General features: G+C 39.8%; 1 protein-coding gene across 4 annotated transcripts in view; it reads right to left on the bottom strand.

Annotated features, from left to right (window-relative positions):
* Positions 1-1,597: 1,597 nt before the first annotated feature.
* The window catches only part of marchf8 (membrane-associated ring finger (C3HC4) 8), a 72,193-nt gene continuing 56,205 nt past the window's right edge, over positions 1,598-17,585 (bottom strand). For 2 of the 4 annotated variants that reach the window (XM_027141910.2, XM_047812176.1), the window contains 6 exons: positions 14,415-14,494; positions 13,345-14,124; positions 8,842-9,022; positions 6,772-6,907; positions 6,333-6,347; positions 1,598-4,742 (listed from right to left, as the gene is read on the bottom strand). In XM_027141910.2, the coding sequence (XP_026997711.1) occupies positions 4,438-4,742; positions 6,333-6,347; positions 6,772-6,907; positions 8,842-9,022; positions 13,345-14,124; positions 14,415-14,494 (1,497 nt within the window). In that variant the 3' untranslated portion in view covers positions 1,598-4,437. The remainder of the gene's footprint in view (positions 4,743-6,332; positions 6,348-6,771; positions 6,908-8,841; positions 9,023-13,344; positions 14,125-14,414; positions 14,495-17,585) is intronic. The other 2 variants (XM_047812175.1, XM_027141908.2) reach the window with 2 other exon arrangements.

Raw genomic sequence — 17,585 nt, 5'->3', positions numbered from 1 at the left:
TGCTGCTTTTGTCAGCAGTCACATCATTAATAAATAGAAGAGAACCAGTTCCATTGGCAGCCATACATGCCCACGCCATGACACTACCACCACCATGCTTCACTGATGAGGTGGTATGCTTAGGATCATGAGCAGTTCCTTTCATTCTCTTCCCATCAGTCTGGTACAAGTTGATCTTGGTCTCATCTGTCCATAGGATGTTGTTCCAGAACTGTGGAGGCTTTTTTAGATGTTGTTTGGCAAACTCTAATCTGGCCTTCCTGTTTTTGAGGCTCACCAATGGTTTACATCTTGTGGTGAACCCTCTGTATTCACACTGGTGAAGTCTTCTCTTGATTGTTGACTTTGACACACATACACCTACCTCCTGGAGAGTGTTCTTGATCTGGCCAACTGTTGTGAAGGGTGTTCACAACAGGACGGCACTTCACAGTGCAGATGGACAATGACCCAAAGCATACTGTAAAAGCAACCAAAGAGTTTTTAAGGGAAAAAAGTGGAATGTTATGCAATGGCCAAGTCAATTACCTGACCCGAATCCGATTGAGCATGCATTTCACTTGCTGAAGACAAAACTGAAGGGAAAATGCCCCAAGAACAAGCAGGAACTGAAGACAGTTGCAGTAGAGGCCTGGCAGAGCATCACCAGGGATGAAACCCAGCGTCTGGTGATGTCTATGCCTTCCAGACTTCAGGCTGTGATTGACTGTAAAGGATTTGCAACCAAGTATTAAAAAAAAAGTGAAAGTTTGATTTATGATTATTCTGTCCCATTACTTTTGGTCCCTTAACAAGTGGGAGGCACATATGCAAACTGCTGTAATTCCTACACCGTTCACCTGATTTGGATGTGAATGCCCTCAAAGTAAAGCTGACAGTCTGCAGTTAAAGCACAACTTGTTTGTTTCATTTCAAATCCATGGTGGTGGTGTATAGAGCCAAAAATGTTAGAATTTTGTCGATGTCCCAATATTTATGGACCTCTCTCTCTCTCTCTCTCTCTCTCTCTCTCTCTCTCTCTCTATATATATATATATATATATATATATATATATATATATATATATTTATATATATATATATATATATTCTGCAGACATTCTATGCACTCAAAAAAAAAGAGACTTTTTTTCTAAATAGCACTTATTGGCGTTACCAGAGTCTTCCTGTTAGCTTGAAACTGTCTGGGATTCTCCTCAAATACGTTTAAATCAAGAAGGTGTTAACACCAACATCCAGAGTCACTGAGATCACATTCTGAGTTATACTGCACATTCATGCCAGTTTTCTGATTCTGATGTTTGATCAATAACCAAGTTTATTAATCTGTATTTGCATGATTTTGTGCATTGTGCTGCTGCCACATGACTGGCTGAAAGTTTAAATTCTCAGCATCACTGTTAGTCAAAAAGGAAAGCCGAAGGCAAAAAAAAACAGGCCTTATTGGTGTTTGTTGTCAGTTGAAGTCTCATACCGATAGTATTAATCTTTTTAGATTTGTCGACTACATGTCTCCAAAAGCTACTGTGAATGTGAACGCAGTGCTTACTGTGAAATTCAACAGCTTTAGGAGCAACTTAAGTAGACAACCAGCTGCTGGTTTCATCAAGATTTTTATTTTATTGCTCCATTTAATCTCCCCTTAAAAACACGAAACAACATCACTTACATCTCAGTTAAGAAACTTAAAGTCAACCTCTTAAAAGCGTAGTAATACTGAGGAAAGAAATGTACAGATACATAAAATACAAAACTATACATGTAAATTACAGTCTTTTCAGTTTCACAAAACCATATTTAGCTACTGTGAAAGCCACGGCAATGTGTTCAATCAGGTTCACTGCTTCTCTATTTTGACACAGTGCTTGTGAAAGGCCTTGCTGACATTTAGTAGCTGTGTGGAAACCGAGGAAATGGATAGTCCAAGAAACGTTTCAATTGTTTAGGCAGTGTTGTGTCAAAGCAACCACCGCTTTATAACAGCAGTACAGAGCATGTACAAAACAAAATGTCTCATTCGTGACAATATGTAGGTTTACTTCATTTTATTTGGTTGTTTTACAGTCTAAATACTCAAATATGTGAAATCAAACAAAATATAGCACATCAAGTTTTCATTAAAAACATTATGAAAAATTACTTTTACTATTAAAAGAAAAGTCACAGAGAGAAGAATGGAATAAGAGAGGGGTAGGAAACAGTCATGTTGACCACATTCAAGTTGATTCAGTAGTAATAAATTGCAGTTTGCACGAAACACTTTCTAAGGACGTGTCATGTGTGTGTGTTAGTAAGCCAGGTCGATCACATGATCATCAGAGCTCAACTACTAGCAACCTGCAGCAATAAAGTGTCAAGAGACAAACAATACAAATACCGCAACAGATTAACGCTAAACAAAGCAGACACAGTGCAGCAATTCAGCAAAAGCTGACACCTGACAAGGAATACGCACAATTAAAATCCAGACATTTTCCAAATCAGACCTTGTCCAAAAAAATCTTAGTTTGAACTTGATTCCATACACAGTCAGGTTTCCCACACTGCCAGAGTCTTAAAGGAGCCAGCTCCTGTTTATCAAACAAAAATCCATCTATACACTGATTTCTAAAGCACAAAGTAAAATGGATCAAATGATAAAGGAAGCCGGGCTGCTGTTGTGTAAATCTACACTTGTTAGGACTTACAAAGCTTGTAAAGGGGGACAGAGAGTCATCATGTAGCAAAGCAGTAGATGGTTGATCTTCCCTCCGCCATACACAAGAGCTCAAGGATCTAAGAAGAATATTATATTAGCTGTGCAACATTAAACCTGTAGTGTTATTTGCATAAACTGTGAGATTCAAAACTCTGTGAAACCTGGAAAAGGGACGATCCCATCAACAAACTGTAATTGCACTTTTCATTTTGCTCAAGTTGCACCATGCATTCGTGGTACATTAAAATCTGTGAAGGGAAAAAAAGAGAAAAATGTGACCTTTGCCACTAGATGGCAGAAGTACACTCTGATTAGGGAGATCTGTTCCATCAAAACCATTTACTGCATGAGGAATGGTGAAAGTCACAGTTAACATGGACATTTCTCAACACTTATAACCGTAACAGGCTTGCAACATTCTTTATGCTTTAAGAGAAGGACTGAAAGAATCTATTTTAGGGACAACATGCAACAAATTCTACTAGACCGATTTACAGTCATATGCTAAGGTCATGCATGCTGAAATCAGATTTTAAATATGGATGATGAAGTGTAAGGTAAAGTGTTGAAAGGCTACAGTTGAGGTTGTCAATCCAAGCCAATTACATCATGTTACGTATAAAAGTGTGTATGGTTGCAGAAACAAAACAAAACCTTATGAAACCATGAATAGAAAACTGTCCTGTTGGGTTAGAAAAATAAGGTTCTCTTAAACCAAAGCCAAAGGAATTGAGTTCTTAAGGAAATTGGTCCAAACAAAGATTCAATATAAAGATTCACTCAAGTATAGAAAACACGTATCATCTAAGGTGTTGCGATGCTACAAGTCATCATCTCTGCAGGGAAATGTCCTCTGACTGGTAATGGATGAGATTTTAAAAATTATCTACATTTTGGAGCCCTCAGAAGGAACACTTAAGGGCTGATAAGACTAGACAGAAACCTTAGTAAAGCTAGTGGTCACAATATTCGTCATGGGCCTGTCACAATTTCCAGCAAAAGAGCAAGTTCATTAAGCTGCTAAAACTGTGCAAGCAACTTTAGTGGCTCTAGCCCATGGTAGATAATCATTGATTTAATTTTGAACAAGGATCACCTTAAGAATAAATTAAATAACAAATAAAACAAATGAAAAAAAGAAATCGATCAGCTCAGAAAATACCCCCCCCCCTTTAATGAAAGATGGCATGATCACTCTAAAAACATGTCTATTTACCTTTAACTCCTCAAATTTCCAGTTGTTACATCAAAAGTATGTGTGGGAATAAAAAATGTCATATAAAATGCAAGAAAATCTCTCCAAACTTCAAGCTTGTTTTTTCTTCTTCTCATGAATATATAAATGTATGGGTATTAAAACAGGAGAGCCTTAAAAGAGGGAACGAAAAAGTGCTTAAATGCGATAAGGACTCCATTAGAACCAGAGCAGAGACACCTAGTCAATCACACACATACACACACACGGTGAGTACAGATGTACACAGCTCGAGTGGTGCTTCAAACATCTCGTACAAGAGCAGTACAATGGCAGTAGTTGGACCTGGTGCACACCGACTCATAATGGATAGCCAACAACTTACAGAAACAGAACAGACAAAAACAAAAAACAAAAGAAACACCTAAAAAACAGAAGGAGTTCCGTCTCAGTTACTCTCCCCGGTGCTGTGTGGTGCCAACTGTCCCCTGGCAGAAGGCAAAGTGTCATCTGGTCCCGTGGATTTGGGCTGTGCGTGCACTGCTCACACGTGCAGTATCTCCATGCTGTAGTCCTCAGTCTCTGTATACTGTGAAGAGTTTGTGTCTGACTGCGCTGGCCCAAAACCTTCTTTATTATCCAAGTTTGGTTCCATAAGTACAGGTTTATCAAAAATAGTCTTTTTATAGGTCTCTGGACGGTTTTGCACATATATCACTCTGTTGTAGGCTTTAAGTCTCCTCCACAGTTGGATATAGACTTTACATTGCACATACATGAAAACCAGTCCACCGGTGAAGCCGATAGCCACCACCACAAGCTTGGTCCAGAAAGGCCACTCCAGAATCCCTGCAGAAATCAGGAACAGATCTTTATTCAAACCATCAAATAAGACTAGCCACAAATAATAAAGCCAGAATTGACCAAACTAATTACAATTATACTTCTTATAATCCTGATTTTTCTGCATATTTTTTAGGAAGGAAAAATAATAATAATTAAATAGCTACATTAATTCCAGGACCAGCCATATTCAAAGACCATGACAGTCATTAAAAACGCCACATCATTTCTGTGCATAAATACAGTAGGATTGTGGAGTGTTATAAATTCTCTAAATGCTGAATCGTTCACAGTGGTCTAGCTATGGGGTAGACACAGGTGCTCCTGATTCTCCACATCTCGCATTGCTTACTCTCAAATTCATTCAAGTGTTACTGAGAATTGAACAGCAAATAATGAACTATTCCTGGCTTCTAGAATTAGCAGGGCTAACGTTCTAATGCAGTTTTCTAGCTTTCCAGTGACGATCGCTTTCCTTCTAACTGACAAATGATCTGTCAGAAGCAGTGGAGGACGTTCCTAAGAATTACTGAGGCAGGATAAAGTTTACAGCTTCATAGTGCCTTTGAGCGTTACAGATATTCACAATCGATAATTTTCATGTTCATTTTCAAGCAGATCACCTTCCCATCGGTAGGAATCATTAATCAGATTGGGAAGTGACTGTAATGTGGTGAATCGTTAATGTCTACTGTGAGCTACCACACAAGGTACTCCTGAACATATAATATAATACTGTACTGCTTTGGGAGGCTCCATAAGTTAGACCAGGGTGCAGCTTTAAAGTTCCTGACATGGCGAGCAGAAATAGAGTAAAGAGACAGAGGTCAGTACTGAAAGTATGCAGATCTTCAGAGAGAGAAAGAGAGAAAGAGAGAGAGAGAGAGAGAGGCACTGTGCTATAAGCTTAGGGGGAAAAAAAACATACTTCTGGACATTTGTTGCTCTGTGATTGTTGCCAAGGCAACTGAATCTTTATTTACATCATGCCAGTCTTATATTATTTGAAATGCACACAGCTGCTATTCTCGGGAATGCTTTGAATCGTCCTGAACAGGTGTTTGTCTTGGTGTAATCTGTGTTTTTTTCTTTTCATCAAGTACATCTATATCTTTTGAGGCTTTTTTTTTTATTTGTTATCATCATGTCAGTCCATTATCTTAGATCAAAGCTGCATGTTGCTGGTTATACAATGTTCATATATAAGATCAAATGGGATTCAGTGGCTGGACTGCAGTAAAAAACAACACTACAATGCTGATTTTTTTTTTATTTTTATTTTTTTACCATCACATTCAGAGCATATGGTGCACACAAGGTGGATGTTATTCAGGCTTCACCAACCAATATTAGCATTGAAGTCTCAAAATGATGGGCGAATATCTAGCAGGCAGAGAGTTGAAGGGAGGGGGAACTAGGGGGCGAGAAAGAGTCAGACATTTGAGCAGAAAGGAGGGTGGATCAGAAATTCAGGCAGAGGAGGAAGAAAGCAAAGGACTGAGCAGAGAATAGGAGGACGAATTAGAAATGTAGATATGTGGAGTGAGAACCAGATTCAGAGAAAACACATCAGATGTTAAAGGAGAAAGCATTTACCTGGTATTCTTCTGGCTGCGTGGTTAAAAAGAGTTTATTACTATTTTACTACAGGTAGAAGCAGGAGGCATAAGAAAGTGGGGAGGGTACTGGAGTCTAATGTCAGTTAAACGACATATCTACAACACATGCTACATAACCACATATTAATAAATGTCCATTTGCAGTTATTTATTAAATGAGCATTATTCCTAGTCTGAGTTTAGAACATGGTAGCTTTTCATACACTGAATAGAAGAAGGGTATCATTAACACTTCACATTGTTCATTTTCCTTTCAGTAAGAGGAACACTTCGATGGGAACAAAATGAACCAATGGTTTTAAAACATCTCCAAATAGACTAGAACAATGGGAAGTTGGTGAGGCAGGATAGGGTAGGGTAGGGTAGGGTAGGGTAGGGTAGAGTAGGGGGGAGAGAGGGCTGGTAGAACAGCTGACCTTGTTTGATCTCCTCTGCAGTGCGGTCGATCAGGACGTACAGTGACCAGACCACGCACGTAATGGCAATGACATGGAAAGTGACGGAGCACATGATCTTCCTCCTCTCGCTGGCTGTCATCTGCAGCTTTTCCCACTATATAGACAGAGATGTGGGGCATGAACTCTTTAAACACATGGACTTTTACCTCTGACAAGTATACAATAACAACAGATGGTATTTACCCCTTATAAATGGCAGAACAAATGGGGTTTCCATCAGAACCCACTCTGTCTGTTTGTGTCTGTACCTGCTGGCTGTGCTGTATTACATTACAGACTACAGACACACACTGCATTCAGCTTACACACCCGGCCTGTCCACTATAACCCAACTATAAATATTTAATGTAGCTTCCTGTGTGATCTTACAGCATCAGATCCATGACCGGGGTTTCAATAACAATGCCTGTAAATTAAATAAAAAAATTTACAATATTATATTATGTACTTAAGCAAACTATTTGCTGAATGCAGTTGTTTAAAATTCGGAATATCAATGAACAATTACCTTTCAAATGTCTTCAGCTTCTAACAGCTAAAAAGCTGTGCTGTTTATTGCTTGAACAAAACAGAACACTGACTAACTACCAGACATAAATCATCAAGGACAGGACTGATGTTTCTAAAAGCCTCTGCTTTAAGCGGTTAGTGACAGAAGAAGTGCTGAGAATAAAAAGCAACTCAGCTCTCTAAATCAATGCTTTCATTGAAGTCCAAAAAATGGCCAACGCTTCTACAGTATATCTGTTAATAGACCCATTTGCAAACAAAGAGCTAAAGAAGGCTTTAAAAGAAAAGATTCGTATTCCTTACCACTAAAAGTTGCTATTTGGCTAAATGAACACGTTCAACTTATGTTACTCCAGAAGATCCTTACGGCTTGCCATCCTGTCAGTAAATAACCCAGTCTGTATGTATCTCTCAGAAGCTTTTATAGAGAGAAATTTTAGAGAGACAATGTTTTACCATGACAAATGTAGCTAGTTAAACATGTCCATTACAGGCTGCTCCTCTGTAAGAATGGACCTAACTATCTAAACTTATTTAGATTCTAGTCTCCAACTTTGCTTTTGCAACCAGGAGGGGTGGCTGACATACATGACGATGAGTACATCACACAGGCAACTAAATACAGACAGAAATAAATTTTCAAGATGAGAAACCCCACTGCACATTATGAACAAAATGAATCACCCTTGAAGGTCACCACAATCATATTTGTTAAAAAAAAAAAAAAAAAAGTTTAAAATTAAGTTACAATATATTTTTAACATCTATCCCTAATGAGCATGCCTAAGGCAATGGTGGCAAGAAAAAACTCTAACCAGACACCATGTAGTGAGCCTGTATTTATTTATTTATATATATTTTATACATTTTACTTTATGTATTTGTTAAAAGTTTATAGTCCACTACAATCCAAAGGCCACCATGACCGACTGATTATCTGGATGAGATAACACAGAAAATGTAATTGAAGGAGCAATCAGCAAAAATCGATACTCAATTTCTGCTTGGAATTTCATTTTGTTGCTTCTGCTAAGAAACAGTGTTAAATTATTACAGCCCTTTGAAAGTGAAGGCAGCTACTTCAGTTGGTTAACAGGTGGGATGAACAAAAAAGAACCCTAAAGTCTAATTCAATAATCAAATCAATAAAAAAAGAAACCTCAGACTGTTAAAAAGTACTGGTGCAATTTCCCATGCTCTTTGTCTTTAGGGCATTTCAAATGTATTTATCCTAACGCATTTACACTTTGAGTTTACATGGATAGGTTAATTGAAGTGTGCGCGTTCGTGTGTGTGTGTGTATGCATGTAGGTGTGCATTTGTGTGTGTACGTGTGTCTGTGTGTGTTTGAGAATGCATGTAGGTTCACTGAAGTGTGTGTGTGTGAGAGAATTCATGTAGGTGTGTATTTGTGTGTGTGTGTGTGTGTGTGTGTGTATATGCGTGTGTGTGTGTGTGTGTGTGTGTGTGTGTGTGTGTGTGTGTGTGTGTGTGTGTGTGTGTGTGTGTAGTGTTTACCTTGCGCAGTGGCTTTAGTTTGGTCTCCATGATGAACTCGAACTTGCAGAGCTCACAGCAGCGTGTGTCTGAGCTCTTGATCCACTGCTGCAGACAGGCCTGGTGCACGAAGCGCAGGCTGCCTGTGCAGTGGCACGGCGTGATCAGCGGACTGTCCTCATCACCTTCGCAGTGACAAATCCTGCACACAAACAAAGGACAGAGCCTGTAGAACTTCAAGCACACATGTAAGGCTTACACAGCAGCTACAACATGCACCAACCTTCGCTCCGAAGTTGAGCTGCAGCAAGGCAAAACACTGAGGAAGCTTTCTGTACTGAAGCAAATCTGACGTGTGATGTGAGTTGTCTTCTCTGTCAGTGTTGCCTGATTTAAGGTTCTACATATCACCTTTCACTACAGACATGCTAAACCCATCAAAAACATGACAGCACTGACACTACATCAAAGTGTAGAGTTTGAAAGGATTACAAGCATCATATGATTTTAAAAAAGTAAAGAATATCAAATGGAATGGCACTCACACACACACACACACACACACACACACACACACACACACACACGAACAACAACCCACCCAATCACCCACACACACACGCAAACCCTTGCACTACATTATCAATCACAAATCTGCATTTAGATAAACGGAACACAGAGGTATTGTATGTGTGTGTGAGTGCCATTCCATTTGACATTCTTTACTTTTTTTTTTTTTTAAATCATATGATTTTTTTTTGCGTAGAAAGTGCCACATGGAGGCATAAGATAAATGTAGCAAACATGCAATCTAAAGTCTATTTTATGATTGCAAAAACAACTCTTCTCTCGTGATCTCATGGTGATCAATACATTAGACATAAGATCCTCGGTCATGCCTGTAAATCACGCCAGAGATCTATTACAGCAGCCTTCAGCAGGAGTGAGAACATTAGGATGGGGAAATCAGATGGAATAAGGATTGGTGCAGGATCTACAGTATTTATTCAAAGACAGAAAGTAAAGAGAGTCTGATAAAAAGTAAAGAAATGTGTTGTAAGCCCACCGGCTAAAATACACAGCCCAGATGTAAGCGCCGCTATCACTCATTATGATAAAATACTCATCTGGAGAAGCTGACAACTGTCACCTTGAGCTGCTGAGAAATCTCGCAATTCAAGGAGACTTGTGATGCGTCTAACGTCAACATCCCTGAAGCATTAGGAGGAACATCATCTGAAAATGATTTTACTGCTCGATGTAAAGTAGTAATACAAAACCTCTGCTAGATATTTGAATCTCGCTTAGAATACTGAAGAAGTTTTGAAGAAGCCTTGTCAACACTACTGATTATCGGTTTATAAAAGCAGCCTGCAGTACTGCCGGATTTGGAAAGCAGGCTTAAGAAGATAAGAAGACGCCAACAGCAAACAACACATGTCTGCATTTATCAGAGAACAACACACCTCAGCAGAAGCATCAGATCTGATGCTTCTGATCTGATCCACTCGTTTCCAAACTGTGTTTCTGACAGCCAGCTCTTTGGCATTAAACGCGTGACAGAATTAACAAGCAGAAAGAAGGCACCACCATATGTGTTACGGTGTGGCTTTCCACAATGAACAGGCAGGATAATGACTATTTCCAGGCTAGTCTTATCTAATCCAGGATACAGGATTAAGAGACAAAAAAGATCTCTATAAGTACACAGTCTTCTTTACAGATAGCAGAGATTTCGAGAGGAGCAGCCATCAGCAATAACGTTACACGTATTACAGTACTATGTATTATTAAAGAGGACGTTTCATTTTGATCTCCAATTCGGGGAGCTGATGAGTGTCCAGACTTCACTGGACCTCCAGCAGGAACGGAATTGCGATAGCTGCTACATTGAGTTTACATTACATTACAGTCGCTAATCCAGCATTAACAGGCTTCTGTTTTGGATGCATTTGGAGATTCTCAAAAATATGAACAAATGTAATCCGATAAACAATAGAGTAGCAAATGCTTTTTTACATTTGTGGTGAATTCGACAGTACGGAGTAAATAAAATAGATTTGCTAAAACAAATAATTCTGGTCAATAGGATAGTAAATAGATAGTAACTAATAATAATAATAAAAATAGATGTTTTAATAAAAATACCCAAAATGTCAACAACAACACTGTGTCCAGAATTAAAGTGCAAATCTGCTTTTAAAAAGCCTTTTGCTAAATTCAGCTTTTTAATCCTTTGCACAAAGACAGACAACAGGACATCAGAGACAACATCCTGTCCTTCAGCTTTATTTCAGTCAGAACATCTTAAGCCCATGACACACTCCCAGCTTCCCAGCGATTAGACCGACTCAATCCAATTAGCGCATATAAGACGCTCCCCATTTCAACCTGTCCTCACAAACTAAGGTAACAGCTCCTGGGTCCCAGTGTTGACTGCACAACTGACAAACCTGTAGACAGATATAACTATAAAGGCTGTAGCTGGTTATCTGTATAAAAAGGTGAATATCTGTGGAGCCTGAAAATATAACTTTTATTTTTCAGAAGGTGCCACAATTTTTATGATTTTAACAATCTGAATGGATTTCTTAGCATACTGTGACATACACATTAAATCTAATTTTGCAGAACTCTTCTTAGAGATACAATCACACCTTTCCACAAGAATCTATTTATCCACAATGCTTGATACACTTATATGCACATCTATTTACCTATGAATTTGTCCAAAATGTTTTGGTATACCCTGAAACAGAACCCCTCATCATAATCCCTCCCTCCACCAAACTTTACACTTTGCACAGTGCAGTCAGTCAAGTTCCGTCCTCCTGGCAATCACCAAACCCAGACTCATCCATCAGATTGCCAAAGGAGCGTGATTGGTCACGGCAAAGAACACATCTCCACTGCTCTAGAGTCCAGTGGTGGTCTGCTTTGCACCACTGCTTCCAATGTTAGCATCGCACCTGGTGATATAAGGCTTGGATGCAGCTGATCGGCCATGGAAGCCCATTCCATGAAGCTCTCTATGCACTGTTCTTGATCTAATCTAAAGGCAACGTGAAGTTTGGAGGTCTGTAGCTATTAACTCTGCAGACGACTCACGACTTCTGTGCACTGTGTGCCTCAGCATGCGCTTACACCACCCTGTGATTTTATGTGGTCTACCACTTCGTGACTGAGTTGCTGCTATTCCCAATTGCTTCTTTGTTATAATACCACTAACGGTTGATTATTTAGTAGTGAGATAATTTCACAAATGGACTTATTGCACAGGTGGCAACTAATCAAGGTACCATGCTTGAATTCACTGAGCCACAACACACAGGCCAGAAGTAAACACTGCTGTAAGCTCATTATGATACAAAACTCATCTGGAGAAGCTAACTGTGACCTTGTGCTGCTGAGAAATCTAGTGATTCAAGGTGACTGTCAAAGCGGTTCATGTTAAAATTATGTTCTTTAAACATCCCTAACTCTGTAGGAGGGACATCTCTTGAAAAGGACAACTGATCCATATTCTCTTTCTAGTTATTTGGAGACAAGGCAGAGACAGGTATTAGGAGCCAGGTCACTGGGAAGAACAGATATATGTGTAAAAACTACTCAAGCAGAGACTGGACTGCCTCACAAACAGCATGTGTTTTTTTATGTTTTTGAAAAAGCTGAGCCAGACTGCATTCACATCAAACGTTGCCATCCCCAAATAGAGAAAAAAAAGCCATAAAAACAGAACAGACTGAAAAATTCATTTTCCTTTCATCTTTTTACTAAGGTATCTGAATGGAATTGATCGAATGGGAAAAACTTGAAATGAAATGATGGGCAAACTTCGACATATATAGACAAAGCGGATTTAACTAGCTTTAAAGGGAATTTAAAGAAAAAACAAACTACAATGATAAAGCGAACTAAAATGGACAATTAAGAAAATCAATCCCTTTATCCGATTTGAAGTTTTCTGTTGGTGAATAACTCCAAGTTAATTACATAGCTGAGAAATGGCCTTAAGAGGAGCTGATAGAATTGCATTAATCTTGGTTTGCTTTTAGCTCTGCGTGTTTTGCAACTGTGACCTGTGCACTAATCAGATCTGCAAATCCATTTTCTCTCATAAAACCTGGCAACATTCCGTGAATTGACAAATTGCCATAGGTAGTCTGTTATCTTCTGGCCTTTGTGGACGTGTTCTCGCTGGGAACCTCCACAGCAGAAAGCGCTATGTGTCATGCAATGTGGCCAAATCAGCATAATCAATCTTTCTCCACTATGTAATGGAAATAAAATGTTACAGATTACTGGATTGCTTTTCGAACTGACTCAAATGAGCAGAGGAATAGAAATCTAGGAGTCAGCACAGCAGCAGTGCAGCATATGGGGTTTAAACAGGTGGAGCCACAGGGATTTTGGGGACTTTTGGAAAGGCAGGAAGGATGATGGGATTCTAGAGATTGGAGCACTTTTCTACAGACAGGGCACATGAGTAATTGGGCTGAGTCGGAGAGGAGAAACCTCACCAACCTGCAGCAATCCCCAGTCAGAGAGTATGGCGAGGGTGGACCTGTTTTCTCCATCAGTGGTGAGAAGCAGCGATCCAGATCTCCATCTTCCTCCAGAGAGCAGAGAGGAGCGTGCTGCTCCCCAGCCTTCAGCCTCCATCCCGAGTATTCCTCCTCAAACACATCGTCATCACCCATCTCCTCACTGCATACCTCGTTCACCAGCAAGGCACTGGATGGCTTGGCACAGGAGGCCAGCTCGCCCAAAGGCAAGCTGCCTGCTGTGGAGGAGCGTGAGAATGGGAAGAAGAAGCGTAGCAGATTGGAGCTTTTCTGCATGTCAGAAGGGTGAGCACTCGCATAGCTATACGTGGTGGAGTAGGAGGTGTGCTGAGAGAGATATAGAGGAGGCAGGCGAGTCAACTTGACCACGAGAGACTTTGCCTGGTGGCCACATTCTGCATCTCCTTTCGTATCAGAGCGCAACTCGCCATCTGAGCATGTGCGTTCAGCGAAGTGCAGGCTGCACAGACCGTCCATCTTCTGAGCCACATCATTCAGGGACTTGGAGAACTTGAGCGTTCTGTCGTGCTGCCTGAGGTTGACCGAGGGCTTTAACAGTGACAGCCACTCGGCTCCAAAGACAGATTTATTTTTGGGTTTGATGGATGACTCAAGACAGAGAGTTGTCATAGTGATGCTCTGTGGTGGCCAGCATTTATCAGTGGAATTGAGCAAAACCACAGCAGTCTGTGCGGGATTCTGAGAGACCTGCTCCTGAGCTGGAGCGCAAGCATTAGAACTGCACAGCAAGACAAAAAAAAAAAACAAGGCCGGAGAAGGGGCGAAAGAAAGCAAAAAGAGTAATGAAACATAGACATGCAACATGCAATACACAGCATGAGAACTGTGAGCTGAACAAAATAAATGACATAAAAACTCACAAAAGCAGCAGAAAACTTTGACCTCAGCAGGTTACTTGCCTTATAATTTTCATTTCTAATGCAGAGAACTACCTGCTTTGACGATACGAGGACACACGGCAGCACACGAAGAAGCTCGTTTTAAAAATACGGGCAAGTTAGGTGGTACCTGCAGATGTCCTGGTTTGAAGGCGTGACAGAAGTCCGAGAAAAGCCACATGGGGCGTTCACAGAAGTCGGGCTTCCTGCCTATGAGAGAAAAAACAAAGATTCAGGCTTTAAATGAGAGAAGTAGACACAATGTCAGCACTTCTCATGAACTGTCACTGAATGAGGAAATGAAAGTTTCCTAATAGCTTACAACAAAAATTCTGAACAATTGAACAAAAATTCTAAGCATTTTTACACCAAGTTACACCAGAAAATATAGAAATCACATTCTTATCATAGATACAGATGCCACAGGCCATACTTAATTTCTCCATGTCCAAGACCAATTAGCTATTGATTCACAGTGGAACACAAACAGAACTTCTATTGCCCAAAGCTGGACAGTAATCAATATAGAGTGAAGTGCTGACCTTCATCTGAGAGGCATGAACACAGAGAATTCACTGAATAATATTTTGTGATGCAATTATTCAGAGCAAGTAATCAAAAAATGCAAAGAAAATACAATAACTGATATTGTAAGAAAGGCGAAGAACAACCTCAGCTTGTATAATTAACCCTTGCGTTATGTTCACTTCTTGGACCTTTTTTTACTGTTTAGTCAAAATTGACCAGAAACGTTTATGAAATGCTACTGAAATAAAGATAAAATGCATAAAATCTCTGTAAGCATATTGTCTTTATCTAAATCCCAAACAATATTGATAACATTTTGATTCATCTTTGCGAATACTACATCAAATTTAACAATTAAAGTGTCATTCGTTTTTGTGGTAGTTACAACTTGTGTAACAAAATATACAATGATAAAATACCTTAATGTCATAAATCTAGAATAAAATTGACATGGAAAATAATTTTTAATGTATTTTAATGTTTATTATTTTGCGTAAACCAATTTATCAAATACAGGTGACGAATGTCAACAGAAGGACAAGAAGGAAAAGATTATTGATCCTGCAAAGATGCAGAGCTCTCTCTGGCTGTGTGTGTGTGTGTGTGCGCGTGTGTGTGTGTGTGTGTGTGTGTGTGTGTGTGTGTGTGTGTGTGTGTGTGTGTGTGTGTGAGAGAGAGAGTGTGTGAGTGTGTGTGTGGTGACTTAGCACAAAATTTACATTAAAATTATTCTGACTTCCTGCAGTTCCACTGTTCCCCCAGGAGGTAATCAGTACACACTGTGTATATTTAAACATGATCTAGGTTTTGAACAGAACTCCACATGCGTGCACCCATACACACAAACATCACCACAAGAAGTGTCCCTGCATTAACTCCTAGACTCCAGGCATGTCACAAATAAAAATCTAAAAGGCTAAAGGCTTCATTAGGCAAATCCTCCTTCCAGCACAGGAATGCTCTGTTGTGAAACACCTGTCTAGTGTGCACTTACACACAGTAAAGATGTCACCCATCGCTCAGACGGTGAACATGGGCACTTCGGAGCATCGGGTACAAATACAGCAAATTTTGAAAATGTGAAATTACAAGCCATCACAAGTAGAGAGATGTCGGTCAGAGATGTCTGCACAAACAGTGAAGACCTTAACGGTTCGGATATCAAGGAAAATTTTGAATTGAGTGAGGGAGAGAAAGAGAGAGAGGGAGGGAGGGAGGGAGAGAGGGAAAGAGGAATACAGGAAGAAGGGGAAGCAAGCTGTTATTTACTGTAGTCTTTGCCTGCTATTTAGACAGGTTTTATTTATTACACTGGTTGATTAATAGTTAGTAAAAAAAACAAAAAACAAGGCTGCACTGACCACTGAACACATTTGTCCTACTCTCCTCGTGAGAACCTACCGCTGAAATAATTATTTATGAAACTTTTCATTTCGAAAAACAAGCCGATTTCCTTGTGTAGGAAATATCAGCTTAATCAAATGCCCCCCAAGGTGAAAACAATCAGATATTCCTATATTTGCTACCAAAAATATATATATATATAAAAATGCCCCCCCACCCCCCACCCCACACACACACACACACACACACAATTATATGCTCTATAAATCCATCAGCATGATGCTGCACCCCGAGGAGGCACACCGCGATAAATCTAATCTCACTACACTAGTGGGCAGAAGCCTTTAGCAACAACACACTTAACGCTGCATTTATTAATGGCCATCTTTCTGTGTAGTCATTCCCAGTCCCTCCTACTGGGTACTTATCATCTCACATGGCCTGCAGACAACCTAAACTGCTCATCTAACTACAATATTCCCCTCGTTCAAGCAATTCACCTCTCAGGAATTTCTGTAAATTATCATCATCTCTCGCTCTCTATGGAAGGTTAATGATTATAAAAAGATAGCTTAGGCTTAAGGGGGCAATATAATAGCACTGACTCTATTGACCTAAAATGAGTTGCTATGCTATTTTATAGTGTTCTAGACAGTTAAAGAATACGATGCCTCGGTTGGTTCAGTATGATGAGCTTGGTGGTGTGGTGAGAACACATGGAAAAAAGCCCCTATGGGCACCTGCAAAATAAAAGCTTCACAAAAATACACAAAAAACCGTAAGTCATAGAGCTGCAAATATAATTCACAAAAACAGTTAACAAGGACAAATAAATCAAATCAAAATACCTGCTACTCTTTGTGATTATTTACAAAACTTGGCCACTAAATTCTGCTCTTGTGTTTATCAGTGTGTGACAGCATGACATGGGTGATGAGGCGGGTACTATTGCCACCTTACAACTTTGGGCTCCTTGGTTTGCTCCTGAGCTCAGGTTATTGTCTGAGTAGAGTGTCAGATGGTCTCTTTATGTTCATATGGATTTTCTCCCACCTCCCAAAAAGATGTAGATGGGAGGTTTGATTATGCTAAATCTCCCCTGTGTGTGTGTGTGTGTGTGTGTGTGTGTGTGTGTGTGTGTGTGTGTGTGTGTGTGTGTGCGTGTGTGTGTGCACATGTTGATCTGTGAAGGATTGGTGTGCCATCTGGGGTGAATTCTGCCACCTTGCATGCAGTATGGCCAGAACTGGTACCAAATGCAGCAAGACCTCGATCAGTATAAAGTATCTACTCCAGAATTTAAAAGTGAGCTGTACTGTTTAATGTGAGCCGCAAAGTACCACCAAAGCAGCCCTTTACCACCTTTTCTTTTCTTTTTTAAAAGTAAAATGTGTCTTTAAAAATTGCATCGTAATCATTATTTGCTCAT

Source organism: Tachysurus fulvidraco, chromosome 4 (assembly GCF_022655615.1).
Source record: "Tachysurus fulvidraco isolate hzauxx_2018 chromosome 4, HZAU_PFXX_2.0, whole genome shotgun sequence".
NCBI classification, from domain to species: Eukaryota; Metazoa; Chordata; class Actinopteri; order Siluriformes; family Bagridae; genus Tachysurus; species Tachysurus fulvidraco.
Note: the sequence above shows the minus strand (reverse complement) of the source record. Positions and strands in the feature narration are given on the sequence as shown.